Source organism: Heliangelus exortis, chromosome 3 (assembly GCF_036169615.1).
Source record: "Heliangelus exortis chromosome 3, bHelExo1.hap1, whole genome shotgun sequence".
NCBI lineage: Eukaryota > Metazoa > Chordata > Aves > Apodiformes > Trochilidae > Heliangelus > Heliangelus exortis.
In genome coordinates, this window is record NC_092424.1 from 90,253,864 (window position 1) to 90,279,885 (window position 26,022).

General features: G+C 36.6%; 2 protein-coding genes across 36 annotated transcripts in view; both read left to right on the forward strand.

Moving 5' to 3' along the window:
• DST (dystonin) overlaps positions 1-26,022 on the forward strand; it is a 288,534-nt gene that overhangs the window by 140,558 nt on the left and 121,954 nt on the right. For 32 of the 35 annotated variants that reach the window (XM_071741656.1, XM_071741664.1, XM_071741658.1 and 29 more), the window contains 26 exons: positions 626-738; positions 874-980; positions 1,513-1,632; positions 1,943-2,038; positions 2,119-2,246; positions 6,430-6,523; positions 6,881-7,035; positions 7,895-8,357; positions 8,441-8,569; positions 8,767-8,844; positions 8,952-9,113; positions 9,228-9,332; positions 11,033-11,128; positions 11,898-12,023; positions 12,430-12,582; positions 12,833-12,987; positions 13,120-13,246; positions 14,375-14,558; positions 15,445-15,602; positions 15,934-16,112; positions 16,325-16,463; positions 17,339-17,532; positions 19,791-19,953; positions 20,620-20,703; positions 20,793-20,900; positions 21,600-21,698. In XM_071741656.1, the coding sequence (XP_071597757.1) occupies positions 626-738; positions 874-980; positions 1,513-1,632; positions 1,943-2,038; positions 2,119-2,246; positions 6,430-6,523; positions 6,881-7,035; positions 7,895-8,357; positions 8,441-8,569; positions 8,767-8,844; positions 8,952-9,113; positions 9,228-9,332; positions 11,033-11,128; positions 11,898-12,023; positions 12,430-12,582; positions 12,833-12,987; positions 13,120-13,246; positions 14,375-14,558; positions 15,445-15,602; positions 15,934-16,112; positions 16,325-16,463; positions 17,339-17,532; positions 19,791-19,953; positions 20,620-20,703; positions 20,793-20,900; positions 21,600-21,698 (3,715 nt within the window). Of the gene's footprint in view, positions 1-625; positions 739-873; positions 981-1,512; positions 1,633-1,942; positions 2,039-2,118; positions 2,247-6,020; positions 6,304-6,429; positions 6,524-6,880; positions 7,036-7,894; positions 8,358-8,440; positions 8,570-8,766; positions 8,845-8,951; positions 9,114-9,227; positions 9,333-11,032; positions 11,129-11,897; positions 12,024-12,429; positions 12,583-12,832; positions 12,988-13,119; positions 13,247-14,374; positions 14,559-15,444; positions 15,603-15,933; positions 16,113-16,324; positions 16,464-17,338; positions 17,533-19,790; positions 19,954-20,619; positions 20,704-20,792; positions 20,901-21,599; positions 21,699-26,022 lie in introns of those variants that run through there. The other 3 variants (XM_071741677.1, XM_071741687.1, XM_071741686.1) reach the window with 2 other exon arrangements.
• LOC139795115 (uncharacterized) lies at positions 23,327-25,368 on the forward strand. The gene is given in 2 exon segments (XM_071741695.1): positions 23,327-24,606; positions 24,609-25,368. Coding segments are annotated over 2 exon segments (1,560 nt in total). The 5' UTR covers positions 23,327-23,387; the 3' UTR covers positions 24,950-25,368.

The following is a 26,022-nucleotide window of genomic DNA, read 5'->3' on the forward strand; positions in this document are numbered from 1 at the left end:
TACTTAACAGTTTAATTTCTCTCTGTTAAAATTATTTAAAGCTTCTACTAGGTAAGATTAAGAAAATAGTTTCTCTATAAATAAAAATGGGAAAACTTAAGGACTGAATTGTTCACTAAAGCTTATATGTTGTTTTTTTTTTCTTAGGGTTTTTTTTTTTTTTTTTTTCAATGTGGGCCTGGTTTCCAGTAGCACAGATTTCAAACCCTTGTGACTCTAGTGGAACAGGTTTTTGCTCAGCATCTTCATAAATTCAGTCTTCCTTTCAGTTGTTATGGCTATGAGGATTCCCAGTGATGAAGGTGGCAGGCAGTCACACACTGTCCTGAAAATTCCAAGATCTAAAAGCTTGGTACCACATAATAAACCTAAAGGAAATACTAATTATAGAGGGATGGTTAGAAACTTCATCTTATAGATAAAGAACTGACAGTATTATTAGTTGTCTGCTGTTGGTATTACCACTTAGCACTGACCTCAGCTTGTTCACATGATTTTAATGAAATCCTTTTTTAATGAAAACTGTTGCCATATCCATCCACACTCTTGTTTTGATTTACTAATACAGCAATGACTTAAAACTGGTAAAGAGTTGTAATCAAGTATTACTGTTTTTATTTGACAGGCCGGACCTGATAGACATGAATACCGTTGCTGTTCAAAGCAACCTTGCAAATTTAGAACATGCTTTTTTTGTAGCAGAAAAACTTGGTGTTGCCAGACTTCTGGATCCTGAAGGTAAGATAGTTGCAAAGGGTTTTGTTGTAAAAACCCTAACATTAACCTAAAATCCGGTGTGCCTGCAGGTTGCAGCATATTTGTGGGCATTGTTACAGCTACGTGATAAAGCACTGTTCTGTCTTGCTTTTATAGATGTTGATGTTTCCTCACCTGATGAGAAGTCAGTAATAACTTATGTGTCATCACTTTATGATGCATTTCCCAAAGTACCAGAAGGTGGTGAAGGCATCAGTGCAAATGTAAGTAGGAGAAAAATACTTGCATGGTGTGTGAGCTTTTTTAATAGAGTTCTGGGTTCCAGCTCCAGAATGTGTAGCTGGATCTTTGTAGGATTAATGTCACACTTTGCTTTGACATGATTTTGTAGGTTGAGATTTTAGACACTTAGCAGCTATTTCATGTTCTGGACATGAAAACACTTATGCAAAAACCTTAACTATAAAAAAATATACCTGAGATTGAAGAAACATAGAGTTGAAATTACTAATTTTCAGTCATGGGCCTAAAATTATGTCTCTGATTCTTAGCAATCTGAAGTTTCTTCAACTAGAAAGTTCTGTGTTTTCAGTGGAATTATTTGGGATCAAAACTGAAGAGTGAAATCATCTATTTGGAAGCTTTAAGTGAGCCTTTAAGGAGCGAGTAAATATTTCAGAATTGCAGGGTTTAGAAATATCTTTTCTGTTTGTGAAGACCTCAGACTTCAAAGATAAAGCAAAAGTGAGCTCTCACATGATATTCTGATCTGTAATCTGGGTTGTGCATTGGTAGGATGTTGAAGTCAAATGGGTTGAATATCAGAATATGGTGAACTACCTCACGCAGTGGATCAGACACCATGTCACGATCATGTCTGACAGAACATTTCCCAACAGTCCTGTGGAATTGAAGGTGAGGTGTGGTGTCTTACACTCCTTTCTCCTTGCTGCAATACCACTTTATCTTTCTGACTCATTTGATTTAAACTATCAAATCAGTAGTAGAACAGTACTACTCCTTAACCTTTTCAAAATACAGTAAATATATTACTAACATATGAACAATCAAAAGCAAATCTGTAACCTCTTGCTAATCTTTTTTTCTGTAGAACTCAAGTAGTACAAGATAATGTAAGCTTATGAAGAGTATTAGGAGAGGTTTTAGAGAGTAAGGTTGTATTCACTGTAAATAAAAGTTGATGATGGTTTTTATGTTTCTGTAGGCACTTTATAATCAGTATCTACAGTTTAAAGAATCAGAAATTCCACCAAAGGAGACAGATAAATCAAAAATTAAACGCCTATATAAATTGCTAGAGGTAAGTTTTAAAATGCCTTGAAATGTAAAGCTGTTCCCTTTCTGTGGCTTAAAGTAACAGAAAATGTATGATTTGTTTAGGTCTGGATAGAATTTGGACGCATCAAACTTCCTCAAGGGTACCATCCAAATGATATAGAAAAAGAATGGGGAAAGCTTATTATTGCCATGTTGGAGAGAGAGAAGACCCTTCGGCCTGAAGTAGAGAGGTAAGTGAATGTTTGACAGGCTTGGTTTGTATATTTTCTGTTGTTTTAGCTCATACTGCATTTTGTAATAGTTTCCTTCCATTGATGTCCACATTATTTTTCTGTATCAAGTTCTTCTGCCTTTGTTGAGGTCCTGAAGTTCTTTATCTACTTCATAGAAGCAGGTCCAGATGGAAACAACTTACGTGGTCTCAGAAGGTCATGATTAACAGCATCTGATCATCAAAGCACTTAATCACAAATACAGTCATCTTCTTTGTACAGTTAATTCAAGCTAGGTTAATATTTCTGTCTCATTTGGTCTGATTTCATATAAGCAACATCCTCATCCTCAGGATGAGGTCAGTCTCACCTCTGTGCCCAGCAAGATTATGGAGCAGATCCTCCTGAAGGCTCTGCTAAAGCATGTGGATAATGAAGAGGTGACTGGTGACAGCCAACATGGCTTCACTAAAGGCAAGTCCTGCCTGACTAATTTGGTGGCCTTTTACAAAGGGGTCACAGCCTACTTAGACAAAGGCAGAGCAACAGGTCTATCTCCCTGGACCTCTTCTGTGTAGACCATTTGACACTGTCCTGCACAACATTCTGATCTCTAAACTGAAAGGATATGGATTTGATGGATGGACTTAATTGGATAAGGAACTGGCTGGATGGTTGCACGCAAAGAGCTGTGATCAGTGGCTTAATGTCCAAATGGAGATGTGTGATGAGTGGTGTTCCTCAAGGGTCAGTACTCACACCAGTGCTGTTTAGCATCTTTGTCAGTGACATGGACAATAGAATCAAGTGCACCCTCAGTAAGTTTGCTGACGACACCAAACTGTGTGGTGAAGTCAAGATGCTGGTGGGAAGGGATGCCATCCAGAGGGACCTTGACAGGCTTGAGAAGTAGGGTCATGCAAACTGCATGAAGTTCAGCAAGGCTAAGTACAAGGTTCTGCACCTGGGTTGAGGCGATCCTGTGCACTAATGCAGGTTGGGACAAGAAAGGATTGAGGACAGCCCTGAGGAAAAGGACTTTGAGATGATGGTGAACATGAGCCGTCAATGTGCAGTTGCAGTCCAGAAAACCAACTATGGCTGCATCAAAAGAAGCATAGACAACTGATAAGAGAGGTGATTCTTCCCCTTTACTCCTCTGAAACCTCACCCAGAGTACGGTGTTCAAGTCTGGAGTCCACAGCGTAAGAAAGACATATTGCTCTTTGAGCATGTCCAGAGGAGAGCCACGAAAATGATCAGGGGGCTGGAGCACCTATCTGTGAAGACAGGCTGAGTAAGTTGGAGTTGTTCCACCTGGAGAAGAGGAGGCTCTGAGGTGACCTTAAAGTGACTTTCCAATATCTGAAGGGGGCCTACAAGAAAGCTGGGATAGGGCTTTTTGTACAGGTGTGTAGCAAGAGGACAAGGGGCAATGGTTTAGAACTTGAAGATGGGAGATTTAGATCAGATATGATGAGGAAATTCTTTACTATGAGGCTGGTAGGACACTGGAACAGGTTGCCCAGGGAAGTTGTGGATGTCCTCCCCTCCCTATCAAGTGTTCAAGGCCAGTTTGGATGGGGCCTTGAGCAACCTGATCTAGTGTTAGGTGTCCCTGTCCAAGGCAGGGGGGTTGGAACTAGATGATCTGTAATGTCCCTTCCAACCCTGGCATTTCTGTGATTCTGTGATTCTATGATCATTTACATGAAATATGTATTTCATTTGCTTAATAGCATTGTGGACTCATATCCTTTTCTGAGGGTGTTTAAAAGTTGCTTTTACTCAAGAGCACACAAAGCATTTAGATGTGCAAAGTGCGTAGTAGTCTTCTGTGACAGCAGAATGTGTGACACCGTTTTGTACATCACTAATAACACACTGAGCACGTTTGAAATGTTGATTCAGTCTTAGAGGATTTCTGCTTTCAGTGGTACCTCTTTTGAGTTTGGTGACAGACACAGGTACTATCCATTCATTAAGTTTAAAACACTTTTATTTAACTTTAAGGTAAATTATTCTTCAAGCTTATATGTGCAGGTAGACAGATGCCTGTGTCTGGATTTGTTCAGCTTAACTTTAGGTATCCAAAGGAAACACCTTTGTAAGTGACAATAGGGTGCTCATTCTCTCTGGTTTAGGTACTTGAAATTAGGTGTGAAGAATCCAGACATTTTTTAGGAACCCCTCAGGAAGACAGATTTTAGCCAGAGAAGAGCTCAAAGATTGGCAGAGTTGAGTAATTATGTGTCATGCTCACAAAAGCAAGACTGGTGTGGCAGATTCAGTGTGAGGATTCACAGCATCCTGTTGAGAAAGAAGTTCCTATAGAAGAGAGCAAAGTCGTCCCCACCATGCAGAGCAGAACACTGGAAAGCAGCAGACGAAAGACAGCCTGCTAGATCTTGCAGGTTTATCTGTCCTCACCTGCTGAAAGCCATTAGTGCAGCCTTCCCCAAAAGGAATTCTATTTGTTCTTGCAGAAAGCTAGATTATCTTTGTTAAGAATGCATATAAATTACATTAGTTTATTTCTTTATATTCAGATGGACTAAGCACAGGTAAACAAATACAAACATAAACTTCCCATATTTCAGGACTGGAACACTTAAAAGTGATCATACAGTGATAGTTGCTTTACTTGGTGATCACTGTAAAGTAAGAGAGAAAAGTTGCACTGGCTTAGTTATCAAGTTAAACTTTTCAGTTTATCTGGACACAGGGTCTTGATCTATGCTTGTTGTACTGGTTACTAGTGCATCTTACTAATACAAGATGTTGATACAGCTCCTGGGGTGGGAGTTGGTTGTGGCAAAAAAGGGACCCCAGTTAATCTGAAACTTGGCAAGTACCAAAACTTTGCCTGCAAGTCTGGTGAATATAACTGAAAGTATCAACACAGGTAGACAATGTGTGGCCAGCTTGGTGTATGGGATCAAAATCAGTAAAGTGTCTGTGAGGAGAGTGCCAAACTTGTTCCTAGTGTGCAAAACTTAAGAGTTTGGCATTGCTGCAGGGGTGTGTCTATGGCTTTGCTCTTCTGGGTAAACACAGTCCTCTGGTATGGTATGGGTGTGGTGTTTCAGGAGGTCTGAAAAGCAGCAAAGAGTGAAGTGCTGAAAAAAACACCCCTAGCTAAATGGCTGAGTTAAAAATGGTTGAGTTAAAACATAAACTTAAAGGCAGCGATCAGATTTTTCTTACTTGTTTTGTGGTCAGAAGAGCAAGAAACAATTAGCTCTGAATGTGAAAGAAGTTGAATGGAAGTTTGCAGGAGGACAGATTAGTGGGACATGGTATTTAGTAAACGTGTATATTTGGACTAATTATGGTGGGTTGGATAGTGTACAAGTGCCTCAGATTATATTGTTATGATGTGATTAATCATGGTATTGCCCCAGTATCATTCTGTAGTTCCATTTGAAAGAAAAGGAATCAGCCCAACCTGGAGGTGTTGTGTATCTTACCATGGAGTGTCGAGTTCACTTCATTCTGTTTTGAAACTTTCTATTGAAGAGTCTAAGAAAGAAGTCTGCAAAGACTTCTTTGAGTTCTTGTTTGGCTTTTAGACATTCAGTGACACTATAATAAAATATTTGGCATGTCTGTTTGTGAGAGACGCCCTCCTGTTGCTGCCTCGTCTGTACTTGCAAAGCTTTAATGCAAGGTAGGGAAGCCAAAAGCAAGGTAGTGTACATAGCCCCAGGTAAAATCCTTTGAAGAGCTGGCAGAATATTAATTGCAGGGTTTTGAATGTGCGTACTGAAGCTTATTTAAAGGAGTGCTAAGTATTTCAAAAGCCAGTAGTGAATTCATCCCTAGAAGCTCTACATTTTGTAGGAGTTTTATCTTTTTTATTTTCAGCAAATGTAAACAGCCAGAAGGACCGTGCTGTGGATCTGAAAATGAATAGCAGTAGTTACAGCTATCATAGCAGTGATTCACTGTTTAGCAACAGTACTAGTGCTCGAACCAGTGTTGGCTCTAATGAGAATTTCCTTTCTGTTAATTGTGGTCCTACACTGATTAAATCTTGTATAAGCTTTGGTAATGGCACCTTAGAAGGAAACAGGTAACTTGGTATTTGTATTTTGTGTTAGATGATGTTTGGTTGTTTTGAAAGTCATGCAACATGTATAGTAAATACAAGTAACTCTAACACTTCTGTATTTTTCTGTAATGCTCTGGCATCACCTAGGTTGGAAATGCTGCAGCAGATTGCAAACAGACTTCAGCGGGACAGCAGGACCTGTGAGGACAAACTAATACTTGCCCGGAATGCTCTACAGTCTGTAAGTCACTCAGTGATCCTTTTTGTTCATGAATTTATTGCTGTGGAATGGCTACTTAAAAAAAAACCCAACTTATTTAGGATTTTAGAGTGCATACTAATAGTTGCTACTTTCTTTTTTGTTGTACTGTTAATTAAGCATTTCGTTAAAAAAATGCCAAAAATTGTCGAGAGTGAGTTCTGTTTTTTTTTTTTTTGTTTTTTTTGTTTTTTTTGTTTTTTTTTGAGAGGGGAGTAAAATAAAATGCTTTGTAATTTTTTCAAGATCAGGATTTTTTACAAAACAATTAGGAATTCTTACAGATTATTTCTCTTTGGTTTAGCTTCAGGGCTTAATGTCTTTCTCTTACTTCTTCAGGACACCAAGAGATTAGAGTCAGGGCTCCAGTTGCAACATGAAGCAGAGATAGCTGGGTATCTGCTTGAATCTGAGAACCTTCTCCGCCAGCAAGTGATTGATGCCCAAATTCTTATTGATGGAAAATATTATCAGGCAGACCAGCTTGTGCAAAGGTACTTTACCATGTATTTATATGAATAAATGTCCCAAACTTGGACATGCATTATGAGCAACATTTTCAAATCTTTCTCAATTTTTTTCAAATATGTTTGTGGATAAACTTTTCAGACTGTCTCTCAGTAACCAAATAAAGATTATCAGGTATTCTGGTGAGTACATTGCCCACAAGTAGTGTTAAAACCAAGAGGAGCTGTCTGTGCTCAGTTGTGAAAATTAAGTCATTCACCAGAATATAATTTAAAATGTTTAATGTTTACCAGACAGCTTACAGTGAAGATGTTACTTTGTTTTATTGCACCTAAAATGATTTTAGAATTCACTAACTTTGATTTCTAAGTGAGATTTCTATACCTCTAGATTTATCAGGTAATCTAAGTGGAATAACATGAGCTAATATATGTCAGTGTGTACAGTCTTGACAGAACCATGCATTTAAACAGCCTAATTCAATTTTCTGAAGAAGTGGCTCCAAAGGTTTTCAGGATTTGTCCTGAGCAGGGTGAGGTTGAGTGCTAACGGCTCCGTGGCAATGAACGGAGCAAGTAGTTGATGTAATGCAATGCTTAGAATCTTGTAAGATTTTTGCTTGCTGATTGTTCCCTGGAATTGTGTATGGTGCATGCTAGTGCCCAGACCATGCTGATTTTCTATTCATTGCCTGATTTCTGCATGTATTGTCTGTACGTACGTAAGTATGAGCTGACACATCCTGTACTTTCTGATATGAATGCTTATTGAGAAATAGTTAAGTACAGCTAACATGTAAGAGATCATGGGAATTCATATTGCTACTCAGTCCAGCATGATAAACTTTAAGCATTGATTGAATTTATTTTTTTTTTATTTAAATAGGGTTGCAAGGCTTCGTGATGAGCTGATGTCCATACGGACTGAATGTTCTTCAGTGTACAACAAGGGGCATGCACTGACGTCGGAACAGACAAGGCTGATGATATCAGGAATAACAGAAAGCTTAAACTCAGGATTTACAACAAACCTAGCCCCTGAAATAAATGCTGCAATGACCCAAGGTTTAACACCTACTTTGACTTCTTCCAGCTTGACATCTGGCCTTTCATCGGGTCTTACTTCAAGACTGACACCAACCATCACTCCTGCTTATACACCAGGCATTCCACCACGATTAATTCAAAGCTATGTGACAGGAGTAGACAGTGGGACACTGCAAACACTCAAACTGATGCAAATAAGGAAACCTCTTATGAAATCAGCTTTTGTGGATCAGAATTTAACAGAAGAAGAGGTGAACATGAAATTTGTCCAGGACCTATTGAGCTGGGTGGAAGAAATGCAGGTAGCAATCTTTATGGTAACAGCTTCTAATTGTGACTCTCACTCCTTGTAGATCATAGATAATTTTTTCTTCTCATTTGTAAGGTGCAACTTGATCGAGCAGAATGGGGTTCAGATTTACCAAGCGTTGAAAGCCATTTAGAAAATCACAGAAATGTCCACAAAGCTATTGAGGAATTTGAATCCAGCCTTAAAGAAGCTAAAATCAGTGAGGTACAGCACCATATTCTTTATTTCTTTGGTTACTTTCTTACTGGGTGACCTATAAACTAATGCTGAATTTTAGAACTCTGAGTTTCACAGTCTTACTTTTACTACTGATGTCTAGATGATATATCATGAAATAAGAAGATCTAATGGTTTAATGAATCTAACTTTTTTGTTGTCTTTTGAACTCATACCGAATATAGATCCAGATGACTGCCCCTCTGAAACTCACTTATGCAGAAAAATTGCACAAGCTAGAGAGTCAGTATTCAAAACTCTTGGTAAGTTTGTTGTACCTCTTCAATGTTCAGCTTTTCAGTGTACGTCATCTTTGATAAGGGAATAGCTTTAAAATCTGATTTTTGTCAATTTTTTTTTTCTAATAAAGAACACATCAAGAAATCAGGAAAGGCATCTAGATACTCTTCACAATTTCGTGTCTCGTGCTACTAGAGAGCTGATCTGGCTGAATGAAAAGGAAGAGGAAGAGGTTGCATATGACTGGAGTGAGAGAAACCTGAATATAACAAGAAAAAAAGAATACCATGCAGTATGTATTGCTAGTATAATCCAGAGGGAATGATTAAATAATCCTCAAGAATTTAAGACATTTCTAAAACATTTTTATCGTTTTTTTTTTTTTTTTCTTTCTGTCTGCTAAAAGGAATTAATGAGAGAACTAGATCAAAAAGAGGAAGTTATTAAATCAGTACAAGAAATAGCTGAGCAATTGCTACTGGAAAATCACCCAGCCAGGCTAACCATTGAGGTAAGTCAGTAGAAACAGCACATAAACAAGAAAATAGTTTTGATAGACTTCAGATTTTATGGGGAAAAGAAGGAAGTGCTAAGTTGTAGTAAATGTAGCAACAAGACTCTGAATAATAGGGTCTTTTTTTTACTCTTCAGCAAAAGTTTCCAAAAAGGAAAAATACTTCTGTAACATTATGGTTACATCATGGACTGCTTATAGAGAATCCTCTTGAAGTCTATAATTGAAATTTCCAGAGTTGGTCTGTGCAGACATTTCTGGTCATGCACATAGCTTCCAGTTATTGATACAAGTTGCATTGGCAAAGGGAGGGCACAGAACAGTTGTTATGTGGTTTCTCTCCTGTTGGATTGAAGGAAGTTTCGGAAATGCCTTTCTAGTGTAGAGGTAGTATATGGGTTCCTTTCAGGATTTAGGGTTATTTTTGTAATTTATTTGTCAGTGAATTATTAAACTTGTTTGGATGTTAAATCTGACCAGGCGATGTGATTTACTTCAGTCTTAAATCAAGCTCTATGTTAGAGGTAAAAGGCTTACAGAAAATTTATTGTAGCTGTTGTAGGATAATAAATTTCCAAAAGAGAACGTAAAATGCTTTTCCCCGTAGGTCTTTAAAGAAAGAGTAAACACAGAATGTAGGTGGTGGAAAAAACGGAACCATAAAAAGCTGCTTTGTTATATAAAAATGAAAAAAAAAAAAAGGTCAGAGAGGATGGATTTTTATGGTGGTTCAGCTCAATGAGTTGACATCTGCATTTCCTCCCTTCTTTCTGTCTTATGAGATTTACTTAGAATAATAAATGACTTTTTAAGTGATGTGGGGAGTTGTACTCTTTAAAAGTATGTTTTAATGGGTTCTTATCAGTGTAATACATAATATATGACTAGATTATGAAACCAGGCTGTTGCAGTGAAGATGACTCTGCAGGCTTTGATTTCTGCAATATATGGGACATTTAAAAGGGAAAAAAAAGTGTGCCGTTTCTACAGTAGAATCCATGTATGAATGCATCAGTTTGAAAGCATTCGAAGCCAATGGAAAAACTTTTGAATCCCTGAGAATTCTACGGAATTGAAAAACTGACTTTTGGCTGATTTCACTTAGTCAAGAGTACCCTCTGCTGGTGAACGTGCATACAGCGCATCTCTAGTGGCAGCACCCTGCAGACAGGACGGGAGGCATCATTCGAGTAGGGTTATGTTCTTTAAATTCCTGTGCAACTACGACACAAGATTATATATTTGCAAAAGTCCTGATACTTACACAAGTATTTACTGTGTATGCAGTGTTTAATTGCCGATTTTTATTGAGTAGATAGAGACACAGAATCATAGATGAGCTTAGGCTGAGGGAATGTCAGGAGGGATAGTCCAGCACCCCTGCTTAAAGTAGTGCCAGGGCTTTGTTCAGCTGAATTCTGAATGTGCCTGAGAATGGTGAATTCACAGCCCCTCTGGGTGAGTTTTCTTATGTGTTTGACTGTGCTGTAGTGATAGGTTTTTTTCCTCACATCTAATTGGAATTTCCCTTGCAGCAGCTTGCTTTTCCAGGGTGAGGAGGTAGCTTATATAGATGCTCATGTATGCTACATTTCTTTTGTGTTTCCTAAACTTATAGAGGTATACACATTCACTTATAGAGGTATACACATTTCAATTTTTGTTTCCTTTGTAAAATACATCTTCCTTCCTTAAAGGCCTACAGAGCTGCAATGCAGACACAATGGAGCTGGATTCTTCAGCTCTGCCACTGTGTTGAACAACATTTGAGAGAAAATGCTGCATATTTTGAGGTAAGAAAGTAAATCAGTAAAAATGTGAAATGTTTTAAGTTTTGTTCATAGTCAGAAAATGATACCAAAAGTGCTAGTTGCTCTCTCACAGTAGTTGTAGAATTGACATTTGTCATGTGCAATCATAAGATGATGAGCCATGCACCCATGGTGCTACCACAGAATCACAGAAAGTTAGGGGATGGAAGGAAGCTTGAAAGATCATCAGTTGTGTTCACCACAGTCAGATCAGTTCTGATGAAAATTTGGCCTGACATCTTTTCAGAGAGCTGCAGCTACAGGTAGGAACTCAGAGGATGAAGCTGTGTTTTCTTCCTGTCATGAACAACTGCTGTCAATACAGCTTCTGCAGATAACGTAGAGTGGAGGGTGGTTACTGATTGCCAAGGGAGAACACTGAATTTTGCAGCTACTTCACCACATTTTGTAGGCCTTATCTGTTCTTTATAAATGAAAATCATTGTAATTCCAAGGGAAGCAAGAATAACTTCAGATTTTTTTTTCCATTACAGGAACAGTAATTAAGGTTCAGTTACTGCTGAGTTAATTTTTCATGTACATGATACCAAGAATAACTGGTGTTACAATGTGTGCCTTTTGAAGGTTACTTTTAGACATGAGATCATGAAATTTTTTTATGATGCAGGGGTCTCTTCAAGGTATTAGAAAAGATTATTTTTAAAAAGACAGCACTCAAAGAAAACTTCATAGTGTAACTGTATTCTTTTTAGGTTGTTTAAAAATAACCTGGGTATTTATCTTATCCTAGTTTTTCAGTGATGCCAAAGAAGCCATGGAATATTTAAAGAATTTGAAAGATACCATATACAGAAAATACAGTTGTGATAGATCAAGCAGCCTTCATAGGCTGGAAGACCTTGTCCAGGAGTCTATGGTAAGAATTCAAAGATCCTATTAACATGAGTTACAATTAAAGAAGAAATGTGTAGATTATAGTTGCATATAAAATCTCCGTATTAAAATTATTCCTTTAAAGTGAGGGAAAACAAATTACACTTTTAGAATTTAAAATTAAATGATTGCATCTATCCAAGTGTAATGACTGCCTTTCATAACTTGAAAATACAGCTTTATTGGGTTTTTTGGGGTTTTTTTGTCTTTACGATACCAGATGTTGTGAGAGACCAGTGCCTTCAGAAAGATACTTTGTTCTTGAAAAATTTATCGCTTTTAAGAAACACAGTAAAAGAAGTCAGGCAAAGAAAAGCTTAACAGTATCAAAGAAGCAGCACTGTATTCTGGCCATCTCTTATAATGTATTCTTTTCTTAACTGTTTTAGGAAGAAAAAGAACAACTCTTGCAGTATAAGAGCACAGTAGCCGGCCTTGTGGGGCGAGCAAAGGCAATAATTCAGCTGAAGCCAAGGAATCCTGATTGTATACTCAAGACATCCATTCCAATTAAAGCCATCTGTGACTATAGACAAATAGAGGTTAGAAACTTGAATTTCCTCGAATCAATTGCAGACCTGAGAATTCAGCTTAAGTTTCATTAATTACCATGTTCCTGGAGCCACCAAGCTGTAAATTTCTTCCACCCCAGTAAACAAGGGCAGATCCCTGTGTTGAGCATTGCTTTTGGTACTCTGTTGCTTACTTGTTGACAACATTTGCAAAGTGCTTTATAAAAGTATTTTGTAAAGCTTAGCTCATTAAATTATTCTGCTTTTCTGTTAACACTAGATAACTATTTACAAAGATGATGAGTGTGTATTAGCAAACAACTCCCATCGTGCAAAATGGAAAGTCATTAGCCCAAGTGGTAATGAGGCCATGGTTCCATCTGTGTGCTTTACTGTTCCCCCACCAAACAAAGAAGCAATAGATACAGCCAACAGGTAGGGACAAAGTAAATTCACCCATTTTCTTAAAAAATTTATTTGTATGGAGCTTGAGCTAAAATAATGTTTAACTTTTTTTCCTTTTTCAAGTGTGCTCTGATCTGAAGTTGGAGTCTGTTTATTTTTCAGGATTGAACAGCAATTTCAGAATGTTCTAGCCCTTTGGCACGAGTCACACGTAAACATGAAGAGTGTGGTGTCCTGGCATTACCTTACAAATGAAATTGAAGCTGTTCGAGCTGGCAATGTTGCCTCGGTATGTGCTGTGTCTAGAAAGGGCAGCTTAGCCATTTGCTCAGAAGTCACAGGTTACATTTACCAGAAATGTTGTGTAATCAGAAATTTGCATCAGTCCTCATCTTCCTTGTGAGAATAGCTGGTAGCAGCCACACTGTTTATCACTGTGGGAAATTCTGTCTTGATCTGAGCAGTCTTTACATGGATATATTTGGGGAGGGAGTAGAGAGCTGGTATCTGAAAACTACCCTGCAGCCTAATTGTACTAATTCTGTAATCTCCTGTTGCTAGCAGAGGTACAGGATCTCTTTAAATCAATGAACAGTGACTAAATCTGAATTTTGTTCTGCAGGAATCTACCTTTTGACAATTATGTGTAAAGTATCTGGGGAGATTAGCTTCATTACTCTAAGGTTAAATTTAATGAAAGCCCTCATTATATCCTCATGCTGCAGCTTCTTACTAACAATGGAACAACTGTGAAGTGGCTTTTAGTCTTTTAATCTTAAGGAAGCTGAATACTTACTCCTCTGTAATGAAATTTTTTTTATTATTCTTATAAATCTGTAACTTGGAATGTTAAATAGCTAGTTAGGATCAATCTGTTAGAAATGAAACAGTGATATAGATGGAAATAGTATTTTTTCTGTCTAAAACAGTCTGTGAAATCACGGAATTACACAATGTTAGATGTATAGCATAACACAATTTAAAAGTTTATTAAACAGTGTTGGTGTGTATCTGTCTAGAAACTGTTGCAATAATATTTGTAATACTGAAACTGACATTTTCACATCTAATTTCCCACTGTTGCAGTTGAAAAGAAGGAATCTGAGAGAATTCTTTTAAGTATCCCTACTGCTGTGACTCTTGCTGGCTTCCCATTTGTTTTTACATGGCATTAGATGGAGTAATGGTGTCTGATGTAGGGTTGGCATAACACAGCCCTTTGCTGGCATTAAAGATGGAAAAGAATTTTATAGTGAGTGTAAATTGTCAGCTGTCAAGAAGACTCCAGCTTAAGAACAGCAAGCTTTCAGAACCTTGATTCTTTGGCTTTATAATCTTAATAATTAGCCAATATTGTTATAGAGAAATATGTGAGTGATGCAGCATTGCTAACCATACCTTTTATAATCTGTTGCAGATAAAAACGATGCTGCCAGGTGAACATCAGCAGGTTCTCAGCAATTTGCAGTCCCGCTTTGATGATTTTGTGGAAGACAGCCAGGAGTCCAAAATCTTTACGAGCTCTGATACAGCACAGCTGGAAAGGGAAGTTAATGTTTGCAAGCAATACTATCAAGAGCTTCTGAAATCTGCAGAAAGAGGTAAAACTTTGCTGAGAATAGTGGAAAGATGTCCTCACAAGATAGATTGTAGTTCTTTATAAATCTTTTCTCTCTGTATGCAAGCTCATTTTGTCATATTAATGTTGTAAATGCCCCAGTTCTTCTGATCAGATAGTCATCATTTTAACAATCTGCACACTCACATTGTACAGAAGCTCTAATTTTTTGAACTTTGCATATATGTAAAAATAAAGTGTGTTACTTAATATACAGAGCACTACAAAAAAATTTACATGCTAGTTTATTCTGCATATTGCAGTTTTGAATAATGGAAATGCACCTTGATTAGCTTGAATTCATAACAGAATTATAGCCTTTTTTCACACTTCTAAGGCAAGAAAAGTATCCTAGATATTTTCCTAGCTCCAGTACCTGTAGTTACTGCTTTCTAACTCTGTTTTTAAGTACAATAAGGACCAAAAAGCTTAAAATATCTGCTCTGATTTAATGTCAAGTAGCTAAAGACTTAAAGAAGTACAGTGGTGCAAAGATAATTACTGCATTAGCATAGTTCACTATAGTTAAGAGGTTTGAAAGAGGCTTGGAGGTTTTCTGTAGTATTGTATTTGGTAACAGTGACTGAGTCATTGATCAAGTCAGTCACTGAGTTTAGCAGTGTGCATATGGGTGATGCTGGTGTCTGGGATGAGAGGTCAAAAATTTATGGTCATTGTTCATGAGAAGATGATATGATAATAGCTACAACTTATGGGTTGCATTATAGCCAAAATTTCAATAGAAACTGATGAGATTTCAGCCAGTCATGAAAAGACCTGTAGAATGGTGACTTCTTATATAGTATTTAATACGAAGGCATGGTGGTTTGGGCTTTGTTTGCTAACATGTGCCTTGTTTCTTTCAACAGAGGAGCAGGAAGAATCTGTTTACAATCTGTATATCTCTGAAGTCAGAAACATCAGACTTCAGCTGGAGAGTTGTGAGGAACGGTTAATACGGCAGATCCGAACCCCAATGGAGAGGGATGATATACCTGAAAGTCAGCTTCGGATTTCAGAGCAAGAGGTGAGTCTTTGAGAAAGACTGTTTTACCTAGGAAAAGAATTCTGCTTTAAAACAAATTTATCCCAATATTTTGAGTGTAGCTAGGGGAGTTTATGTTTTACCTGGAAAAGAAAAGATTCAAAGATTAGGCTTGTGTTCTTGAGAAAAAAGATGCCAGTAAAAGGTGTCTCTGTTCAGTTTCTCTCTTAGGAATATGATCCTTACAAAATTTTTTTAGTGGTATCCAGATGAAACAAGCAAAGAAGAGCAGACCTGTACTGGTAATGATATTTAGAGTTTACATAGGGTTGATGTTGGATAAAAGCACTATCAATCATATTTTATTTTACAGAAACTGAAGAAAGAGCTGGAACGATTGAAGGATGACTTGGGAGTCATCACAGAGAAATGTGAAGAGTTTTTTGGTCAAGCTGCTGGTTCACCTTCAGTCCCTACTCTGCGCTCTGAACTCAATGTTGTTATTCAGAACATGAACCAAGTTTATTCCATGTCTTCCATTTACATAGAAAAGTATGTAATAGGCTATCTGCCAACATACATGTTTTAGTTTACAGTTTTCTCTTCAAGTTAAATATAAAGATACCAGTATGAGTAGGAGAAGGGAGATAACAGAATTTTTACATTGTTTAAGGGTCTACCTCATGCATGAGAAGGATAATAAACACAAGTGTATTGAGTGTTGTTATTGATGGTTCAGTTAACATAAGATTACTGAATTTCAGATTAAAAACTGTAAATTTGGTGCTGAAGAACACCCAAGAAGCAGAAATGTTAGTAAAACTCTATGAAACAAAGTTGTGTGAAGAAGAGGCAGTAACGGCTGACAAAAATAACATAGAAAATCTGATGGGTACATTGAAGGTAAGAGATGGCTGGTGCCTTTCAATGGGCAAATAAAAATAATAGGAAAATTATCTTTTTTATAATGCCTGTATTAGTTATGTTGTTATATACATTGTATCAAAAGTTGTCTTTGTGTATTTGGAGGAAAGTCCATAGTAAGATTGACATGTTAGAAAAAAATGACAGCTTCTAAGCACTAGGAATTGGATAGTTTGCATGTGCACTCCTGCTCTTAGGAAATGCCCTTACGTGTCTGACCTCCTAAGAGTGGCACTTGTGCTTGGGTAAGACTTGTATTTTGTCTCTTCAAAAGGTAACATATGCTTAAGGTTACATAAATATATTGTGATATAAATCTGGCCACAATAACATTCCTGCTACTGCTATGGTATGCTAATGAGGGTTTCCTAGGAGGTTTGTCAGATACCTTTGAGAAGGGGTAAAATTGAGGTTCAGCATACTTTGTGTGCTGTATGTACCTCATTTTAATATTGCAAATGATGAGTTATGCTTTTTGTTAGCTAGAGTGATTAGCATTCACCTAATAATTTTTTTCTTGAAAGTTGTATTTTGTAAGATAAGTGGGTGAATTTGGTGTCCATGTTTTGATGTATGTGTTGGAAGTATTGTGTATTGTGCTGGAGGGCATGCTATTAGAATTATGCTGCAGTTCATAGCTTATGAATTACTATATATATTATAAGTAGTACAAATATCACCTATTTCAAACTGATTCTGGTTCCGTTCCAGTGTTTGAGCAACAAGACGTAAAATAGTAATTTAAGCATTTTTTAATTTATTCATTTAAATATTTTACTTATGTAAAATACTAATTTATAAAATGGTGTCATAATTTAGGAGTTATTTACAATTTATCATTTATCACATACTAGCAATGGAGATCTGAAGTAGATGAAAGAAGAAAAGTGTTCCATAACTTAGAGGATGAACTGCAGAAGGCAAAGATGATCAGTGATCAGATGTTTAAAATGCACAAGGAACGGGATCTTGACTTTGACTGGCATAAAGAAAAAGTTGATCAGTTAGCTGAGAGGTGGCAAAATATTCATTCTCAAATTGAAAATAGGTTTGTATGACTTTATTACATTTATTATATATTATACTTCAATTTGTTCTATTCTAGTCTGTTCTGTTCTATTCTATCCTAGTTATGTTTTATGTTGTTTCTGAGGAAAATAATCAGAAATGAATGTTAAAATAAGTCAGTATAGTACATCCTCCATAGTACAATGTGTCATAATCATGAATTCTTACCTTGTCTTTTCTACAAAAAAATTTCTGTAACTAGAGCACAAAACATTAACACGGTACGGAAGCTTTTATTTAGTTACAACTTAGAGACACAGTAAGGATATATCTTTTTTATTATTTTTTTTAATTATTTTTTTCTCTCCAAAAAAAAAAGCTTGCAGAAACAACTTGCTGTCCTATGGAAATACCATCTGTTTCTCCACATAATTAGTTCTGACAGGCTGAACTGATGAGCTGATTAATTAGTTTTGATTGGATTGGTGTTTGCTTGCTTTAAATGACTCGATTGCTAAGTCTGGAAGTGCTCAGCTTCCATTGACTTCTGTGACAATTTCACCACAATAACTTTTGGTGAAGTGCCAGTATTTTCTTCTGCTGTGCAACTACTGTTTTCATGCAGCCACAGTATCCAGTTGAGATGTTGCTCTCTAAAGTCAGCCTTTCTCTATTACTGTTGTGATGATATTGGAGACTGTTACTCAAATGTAAATGCCTACAGACGTGCAGGTACAGCAGAACACACCTGTAATTCTGGAGCTGTCATCCATACATAATATTCCTGGAAGTTTTCCTTTACACTAGAGATTGAAGGAAAAAGTATTGGCCAGTTAAGGAAGTCTGTACTATTGCCTGAAAATATTTCCTTTAAAATCTTCTTTAGCTTGTCACTTGAACACGGTCAAAGGTAGTAGTGTTGATGTAAAAGTTCACAATGACCTTTCACATTTTTGTCCTCCTTTTCTAAGGAGTGAATATATATCCAGGTACAATACTAAGGTTATTTACTTCTAATTAAGTAATTTGATTCTCTCCATATAATATTGCTGAAAGTTAAAAGGAAGATGAGCAAAAACTGTCTCATTTAAAGCTGACTGCAAAATGGCTAGCTTTAAGACAGGTTTTTCATGCTTTGATAGTGTGACATAATTTAAATGATAGAACAGTAGGTTTATGAGGTACTGAAGTGTTTGTATTTCCTCAGAGGCAAATATTGAACCACATGCTCTTCTGACAGGACTGTACCCTGACTAGAATATGCTGAAAAATGACTGTTCACATATAGTGGCTTCTAGAGTAAATAGGACAGATTGTGGTAGTTGCAGTATGGAGCTGTAAAAAAACTGATTTCTGCAAATGTTTGCTCTGCTGCTTCTTAACAGCTTGACACTGATAATGATTATACCAAAAGTTTGTACAAACATTGGCTGCAGTTATTATGATCCTTTCTCTTTCTCATGGTTATTAGATTTAAAACATGCTAAAGTATGAAACCTGAGCAATATGGTTTCCTTTGCTTGTTCTTTTTTGGTGTCCTTTTGGCATCTTGAGAGCAACAGTAGAGTAATTCAGGGCATTAATTTCAAATCAAGCTGTAAGTACTTGTTTAATAACTACGTTTTTCCTGCAGTGGTTTGGAGTAGTCATGTATATATGATCTTTGAACAGTATGAGGATCATGAAAGAAAAACTGTTACTATTATTATCAGTATGGAAACTACTTTCAAGAACTACATAGCAGTCTCTTTACAGGTCAAGAACATGATTAAAAAATGAGCTAATAGGATCAATAGCTTCCACACATTTGAATATTGAAAGGCTTTAGCTTTACTCTTTAGTTTAGGTTTTTTGTGTGACACAGAGAATATGGCAAAACAATAAACTCCATCAGAGGACAGCACACTCCCAGATACACACAGGTGACATTTGAAATACCTTAATTTATTTTAACAGAATTAATTACTGCTACAGAGCCCTCCCTCTTGCTTAGGGTTTCTTGAACCCTTGGAATTTCAAGCAGTTTAGCTCCCTGAAGAGGGGTTATGCAGTGTTTCTTCTGCAGTAGGATCTCTCTTGGGTGTTCTGACAAATGAGATGATTTCATAAAGCTGGGAACCTTGCTGTTTGAGGAGTTAATTTACTGTTTAATTAGTGTTATGTAAGGATGTTTCTAGTGTGAGCTATAGCAGAGTTAAGGCATCTGAAACCTTTAAGGCTCTGTTTGGCTTATTATTGTACTTTTTATCTTTAATATTAATATTCTTCTCTTTGCCTTATCTTCTAATATCAAATCAGGTTACGTGACTTAGATGGTATTAATAAATCTCTGAAGTATTACAAAGATACTTACAGTTCTTTGGACACTTGGATTCAACAAGTGGAAGATACACAGCGAAAGATGCAAGAAATCCATCCTGAAAATAGCAAAGCATTGGCTAAACAGTTGAACCAACATAAGGTAGGAAAGTGATCTTAGTGTAGGAAAGCACTGCTGTAATGTCTCGACCATTGAAATATCAGTTTAAGCCATTGTCTTGATAAGAGGGGTTTATATCCCACAGCCCTTACTAAAAAAAAATTCAAGTCATCACCAGCTTTTGTGGTTTCATGTTTGTGATGCCACAAACATAATGAATACCTCACTCACTGATTGTTGTTAGTTCATAGACCAGATAGTTTTGGTCCTCAAATCTGCAAGAAGAGCAAAACCTTAGGGAGTGCCTAAAATTTTGGATTCTCCTTATCACATAGTTTTTTTTATCAAATACTGCTCTTGGTTTTTATGGATATAGGAATATTTTCATGGAAGCAGAGCTAAACTCAGCAACAATCTCCTGCAAGAAGGAAGTGTGGCTTAAATAAGAGACAGAATAACAAATTATGTGTATGAAAGGGTAAATACCTGATTTTGTTTTAAGTTAACTTACCACCTATTTAACCTGTCAGGCTTTTTTCACCGCTTTTATACTGTAAACCTGAGAGAGCCCAGGAGATAGATTTGAGCATTTCATTACTTGTACATAAATGGAAATTAACATATTATGTTAGATAAGTAAAAAATGCTAAAAATAATCGTAATAAAAATAATGTTTTAAGATAAAGCTGTAAAATTCATATTTTACAGATGCTGGTTTCTGAGATAGAAATGAAACAAAGCAAAATAGATGAATGCCAGAAATATTCAGAACAATATTCAGCTGCTGTGAAGGTAATAAATAAAACATTATACTTGGAATCTTTTTTAATGTCAATATCATGTGGAATGCCAGGAACTTTGTGTATTTTCTCTTTTTACAGGACTATGAGTTGCAGACTATGACTTACAGAGCTATGGTTGACTCCCAACAAAAGTCTCCAGTGAAACGCCGAAGAATGCAAAGCTCATCAGACTTCATTATTCAAGAGGTAAGTGGATTTCATGTGATAGCAAAACATGATGAGTCTTTGCTTAAACTGTAGTAAACACAAGAATGGTATTTATGATTTATTAATGATGGAATAATAATGATGGTAACCTGAGCAAGATAATTTTTTTGCTCTATAGATACATTATGTGGTAAATATTTGATTGGTCATTATGTGGTATTTAGATAATGAGACAATATATTACTGTTGATGTACAAAAGCCCCTGGAGTTATAAAAATACAGGAGAAATGTACCTCAGTAAAACTGTTTAGAACTCTCTCTGGGCTTGATACTAAGTGCAGTAAGGAGAGCTTCCATCTTTGCTATGGTGAAACATACCAGATCAGCCAAAATTTGGGTGGGAAAGAAAAATCCATCTCCTTGCTAACTGTTAGTGAGGAACAGTGACCTGCACTGCTTGTCTCTCTCACAACCTATTCTTACATAGAGAAAGAATCAAGTATCTGTGAAGTCAAAACATTTTCTTATGTTTCTTCTCCTTACGAATCTCCTCATAGATTCCTGGGCTTTGTTTTTGCAAGTGCACCTTGCTGATGACATTCAACTTTGAAATGAAAATTAGAATTTTGGATTACACAATTAGGATTGTGGGGATAGATTCTAGAGTAGAGTTTATCACCTCTGTGGGTTAATGGGATTGTTTCTCTTCCCCTCCCCCCCACCCTGTTTATCTGCAGTTCATGGATTTGCGGACTCGTTACACTGCCTTAGTGACCCTGATGACCCAGTACATTAAGTTTGCAGGTGACTCTCTGAAGAGACTGGAAGAGGAAGAGGTAGGTTATCTCCTGGCATCCAACCAAGCAAAAAAGAACAGCCAGGCAAACAAGGAACAAACTATACCTATTGGAATTATTCACAAAATTAGCAGCAGATACGAAAAACTGAAATTCGTATGTACTGCACTTCAGACAGGAATGTAGGAGTATTAAATTACACTACAGTCATTCAGATAAGCAAAGGCACATACCATCCATACATTTTACAGCTAGAAGGTTCATATGTTTCAATAAATTCTAGTGGAGATATAGTTACATACAGTACATTTTAATGCTTTAATAATCTAGGCCTTGATCCTTTGGGTAAATGCAGACATTAAGATGAGGGCAAAACTAGTGTGCACACACCTTTGATATCCCATGTCAGCCTTAAATATTCCACAGTATGCGTTCTGGTCCACTTAACGTATAGAGAGGTTCTTTGAACTGGGAGATGCAGTGCCCTCCTAATTAAATTTCTTGAGGTTCTTTGGTACATTTAGATATTTTTTTTTCCTTCTATCTTTCTACTGTCTTGATTACTTTTCTTTCTTAGTCTCAAATCTTATGAACAAGAGCAGGTTACTGAAATTGAGCAGACAAACTACATGCTTGCTGCACAATCAACCTTCCCAATAACTGAGAAATAAATACTTTTAAATTCTTCACTTTCTTTGGAAATGCTTCTCTCTGAAAGAGATTACATAGTCATCCATTCAGAATTCAGAATGTTGTAGTACAATCTACTCAGTGCAGTCTCAAAAATAATGCTCACATTAAATGCAGTCCTGTAATGAATTTTGCCCGTATTAAATGTAGTTCTATATAAATTACATAAAACTGGAGAGCACTCTCAGAAGGGTATGCATTTTAATGTTACTTTTACAGAAGAAAACCAGAGTTCTTAAATACTACGTAAATCTGGTGCTGGCTTTGTCTATGTTGGCTTTTCTTGCTTGTGAATTCCTCTGGACAAACTGTAACACCACCAGCAAGTATCTTTGTACATCTTGAAGAAGTGAAGCATGCAGATGGAAATAGATAGTGTTTGTTGAAAAGTAACCACTGTAACTGAGGATTTAGTATGATTAAAAATGCTAATGGTATCAAAGATAAAAAGTGAAACAGAGAACAAGAATTGAAAGAAGGATCAAGAAATCTGAATGACAGTGGGCTTTGTGTTCTTCAAGACCAAACTAAATCTTTTAAATGCTTTCGAGCTTCAGTTTGCTCTGAATCTCCAGGGCTGCATTTTTTTTCTTGTTAGAAATCAAACACTCCCAATCTTTCATCCTTCTCTACCTTCCAACATTCTTCTAAATCTTTGATAGCTTCTTTGGAGATAATGTAAATAGGTTTCCAGTCTCAATCTGATTTTATTTTTTTCTTTGTAATCAGAATAACAAATCAAAAAATGAATTCCTCTTTCACAAAAGAGGAATGGTATTTTTTTTTCACTTCTGGGATCAGACCTCTGAAGTGTGTGATTCTTCCAAGATTTTTTTTTCTGTGCCAGTCTGTCTTCGTAACTCTAAATAATGGCAATAAGAATGGACTGAATAAGGAAAAAATAGGTCCTTTCCCTGCTGCTTCAATTTAATCCATGTGCTGTGAACTCCAGCAACCAGTGAAGTCAGCTGAAGTTTTTCATCATTGTGATGTAATGAAGCTGCTGAATTCAGAGATGAAAATACATCTAATGAAAGCATGGTGGATAAAGAATTTTTGCAAGAAGATAACTCTTCCAGTAGACCTAAACAGACAGGAAAAAAATTGGAAATTGACAGAAGAAAACAAGATGTGGACAGATTTGATAAAGAGAAAAGTGATAGATCATTAAAGCAATTTTTAAATTTCAGTGCTCAAGAAAGTAGTGTTAGTGGCAACAGAGAAAGTGTGCTACACACAGAGCAAGATAATTTAATAGGGCTTGGTAGTCAAGGTAGAGAAGGAGAAGGTGTTAGAAAAGATTGTTTTATTTCAGCTGGGATCATTGTGAGTGTGAATAGTGATCCTGGTGAGTTAAAGGAGCAAATTGCTAATATAGGGAGATGGAAAGCAGCAGGAGTATCAAAGAAGTTGCCTGAAGTGGAGATGATACAGAAAACCGCAGCAAAAAGTTGTTCAAGGAGGGCAGGGAGCGATGTTCCAACAAAAGGAGAACGTGAAATGCAATCAGAAACTAATTTTGAGCTAACAACAAAGAAAGATGAGGTTACTGTAAAGCATGCCCTGCATGTCAGCCTTTACAAGCAGCAACATTTTTGCCCAAGAACTCATTTTATGAGTCGTTATTTATTATGTCAGCCTGAAGAACATTGCTTTACAGATAGTAATAGCCCGAATACCTTAAACTCTGAAAACAGAGAGTTTCAAGTGTATGATGAAAAAGGTGACTCTCTTTCAGGAGTAAGAGATACAGTGACTTCAGAGAAAGTTGTATCCTCTTTCAGAGAGTTGGCAGTACACAATGGAAGTGAAAAAACAAAGTTAAATTTGCAATCTGTGAATAATCCAGGCATTTCTTGTAGTGTTGAAAGGGATGTGAACATGCTGCACAAGGCAACTCTGGATAAAAGTTACTTCATAGCAGAACACAACATCCTGGAAAAATCAAATTTTAATCCTAGTGAAGCAAAGAGTAATATGCAAGAAAATTGGGCTCATTCTTCAGGAAGTATTTCAGAGAACCAATGTGCAGCAAAAGTTTCTGAATCTTACCCATTAGATTTTGAGCTGTCAGCAGTGCACAGTGATGCGAGTTTAGGTAAAGGATTGTTAGGAAGTGCTGGTGATTTAAATGCAGATACATCCCTCTCAGAAATTATTTCTAGAGAAAAGGAATATTTATCAGAACACGGATTAGGAAAAAAGCCCTCTAGCCATGATGAGAAAGTGAATGAGAAAATATCACAGGGTAAAATCTGTGATTAGGCAAGAGAAATAAAAGTCGGGTGAAGAGTAATGAAGAAGACAAGTTCAAACAGGGCCAGAAGAGTGAAGGTCCAGTGCTATTTGTAGAAATGGACATTAGAGCTAAGGGTCATAGCACTAAGGTACCTGGAAAAAACACTCAACTCCAGAAAACATTCTGTGAAAAAATAGGGAAAAAAGCCTCTTTTGAAAAAAAACAACAGCAAAACAAAAGAGACAATGATAATGAAGAGAAAAGGAGCACAACTGTTATTAAGTTACTAGAGTTTATATGCAGTGCAAATGAAACAGTTAATTTAAGAATGATTGTAATCCAATCAACATTTGAATCTTGAAATATGTCAAGTCATTTAAAGTTGATTGAACTTAATTTAAACAAAGGATATGCTAATGTTATATTAATCACTATGCATTTTGTGATGCTTTATTCTTTTCATTCAAATTTTTTTTTATTTGTGTTATTATTTAACCATCATCCTTTTCCCCATCCAGCTGATGCTCAGCCATGTAAATTAGAAACAATGAAAGCTATCAAGACTGTATCTGTATCTTTCTTAAGCAGAATGCATTAGACTTTGGAGAGATCTGATAAGAAACCAATTTAAATATTTTGTATTTGTTGGGGTCTGTTCAAAATTGTTACACAAGGGAAATATGGAGAGAAAATGAAGAAGCTGCCTTTGCATTAGCCTTTTAAGGAATAAGTTTCATGTATGATATGCAAAAAGAAGTAAATCAGGTAAATTTAATTAAACCAACTTTTTTTTTTTCTAGTTGAAAATGTTGCTATAATTATCCTTCCTGCCATGTTTGTATGATCATAGGAATATAGGTGTGTTCTTCATGTTAGCTCACATTGGTAACTAATGCCATGGTAGTGCTAATGGAGACAAGGTATGTATGGTTTCAACTGTACTATTACTGGTGAATAGACATCTTGCTTATAGGAGTTTCCCTTGACTTGGCAACATATGGAGACTACAAGCTGAACTGGTTTTCACTAGGATATACCTAATTACCATGTGGGTACTTCTGTGTCTACACTGCAGAGCAACTGTGCTCTTAGCAGTCCATCAGCTGAGCCAGTTGGAGGCATTGTGACTGCAGAGCAGACAATGGAAGATGAATGTACTGGGATATACTTGTCTTTCTGCAGCTGTTTCTTTTCTTGGAGGGGATTTCTGAACTTCTCTTGTGTTACTTGTGCTTGCAAGCATGAAATGCTTCTTCTGGTTTCTACTGAACTGATGCAGAAATGGTAGGCTTTCTCCTTGGGAATTCTTGCACTTAGTGTTTGGCTCACTGTTTGCTCTACCTGTTTATTTGGAGAAAAAGCCTATGCGAGCTGTTGTTTGATGCTGCTTACCACTAAGAAGCATCTGACTGAAGTGAGAGGCTTCAGGACTTC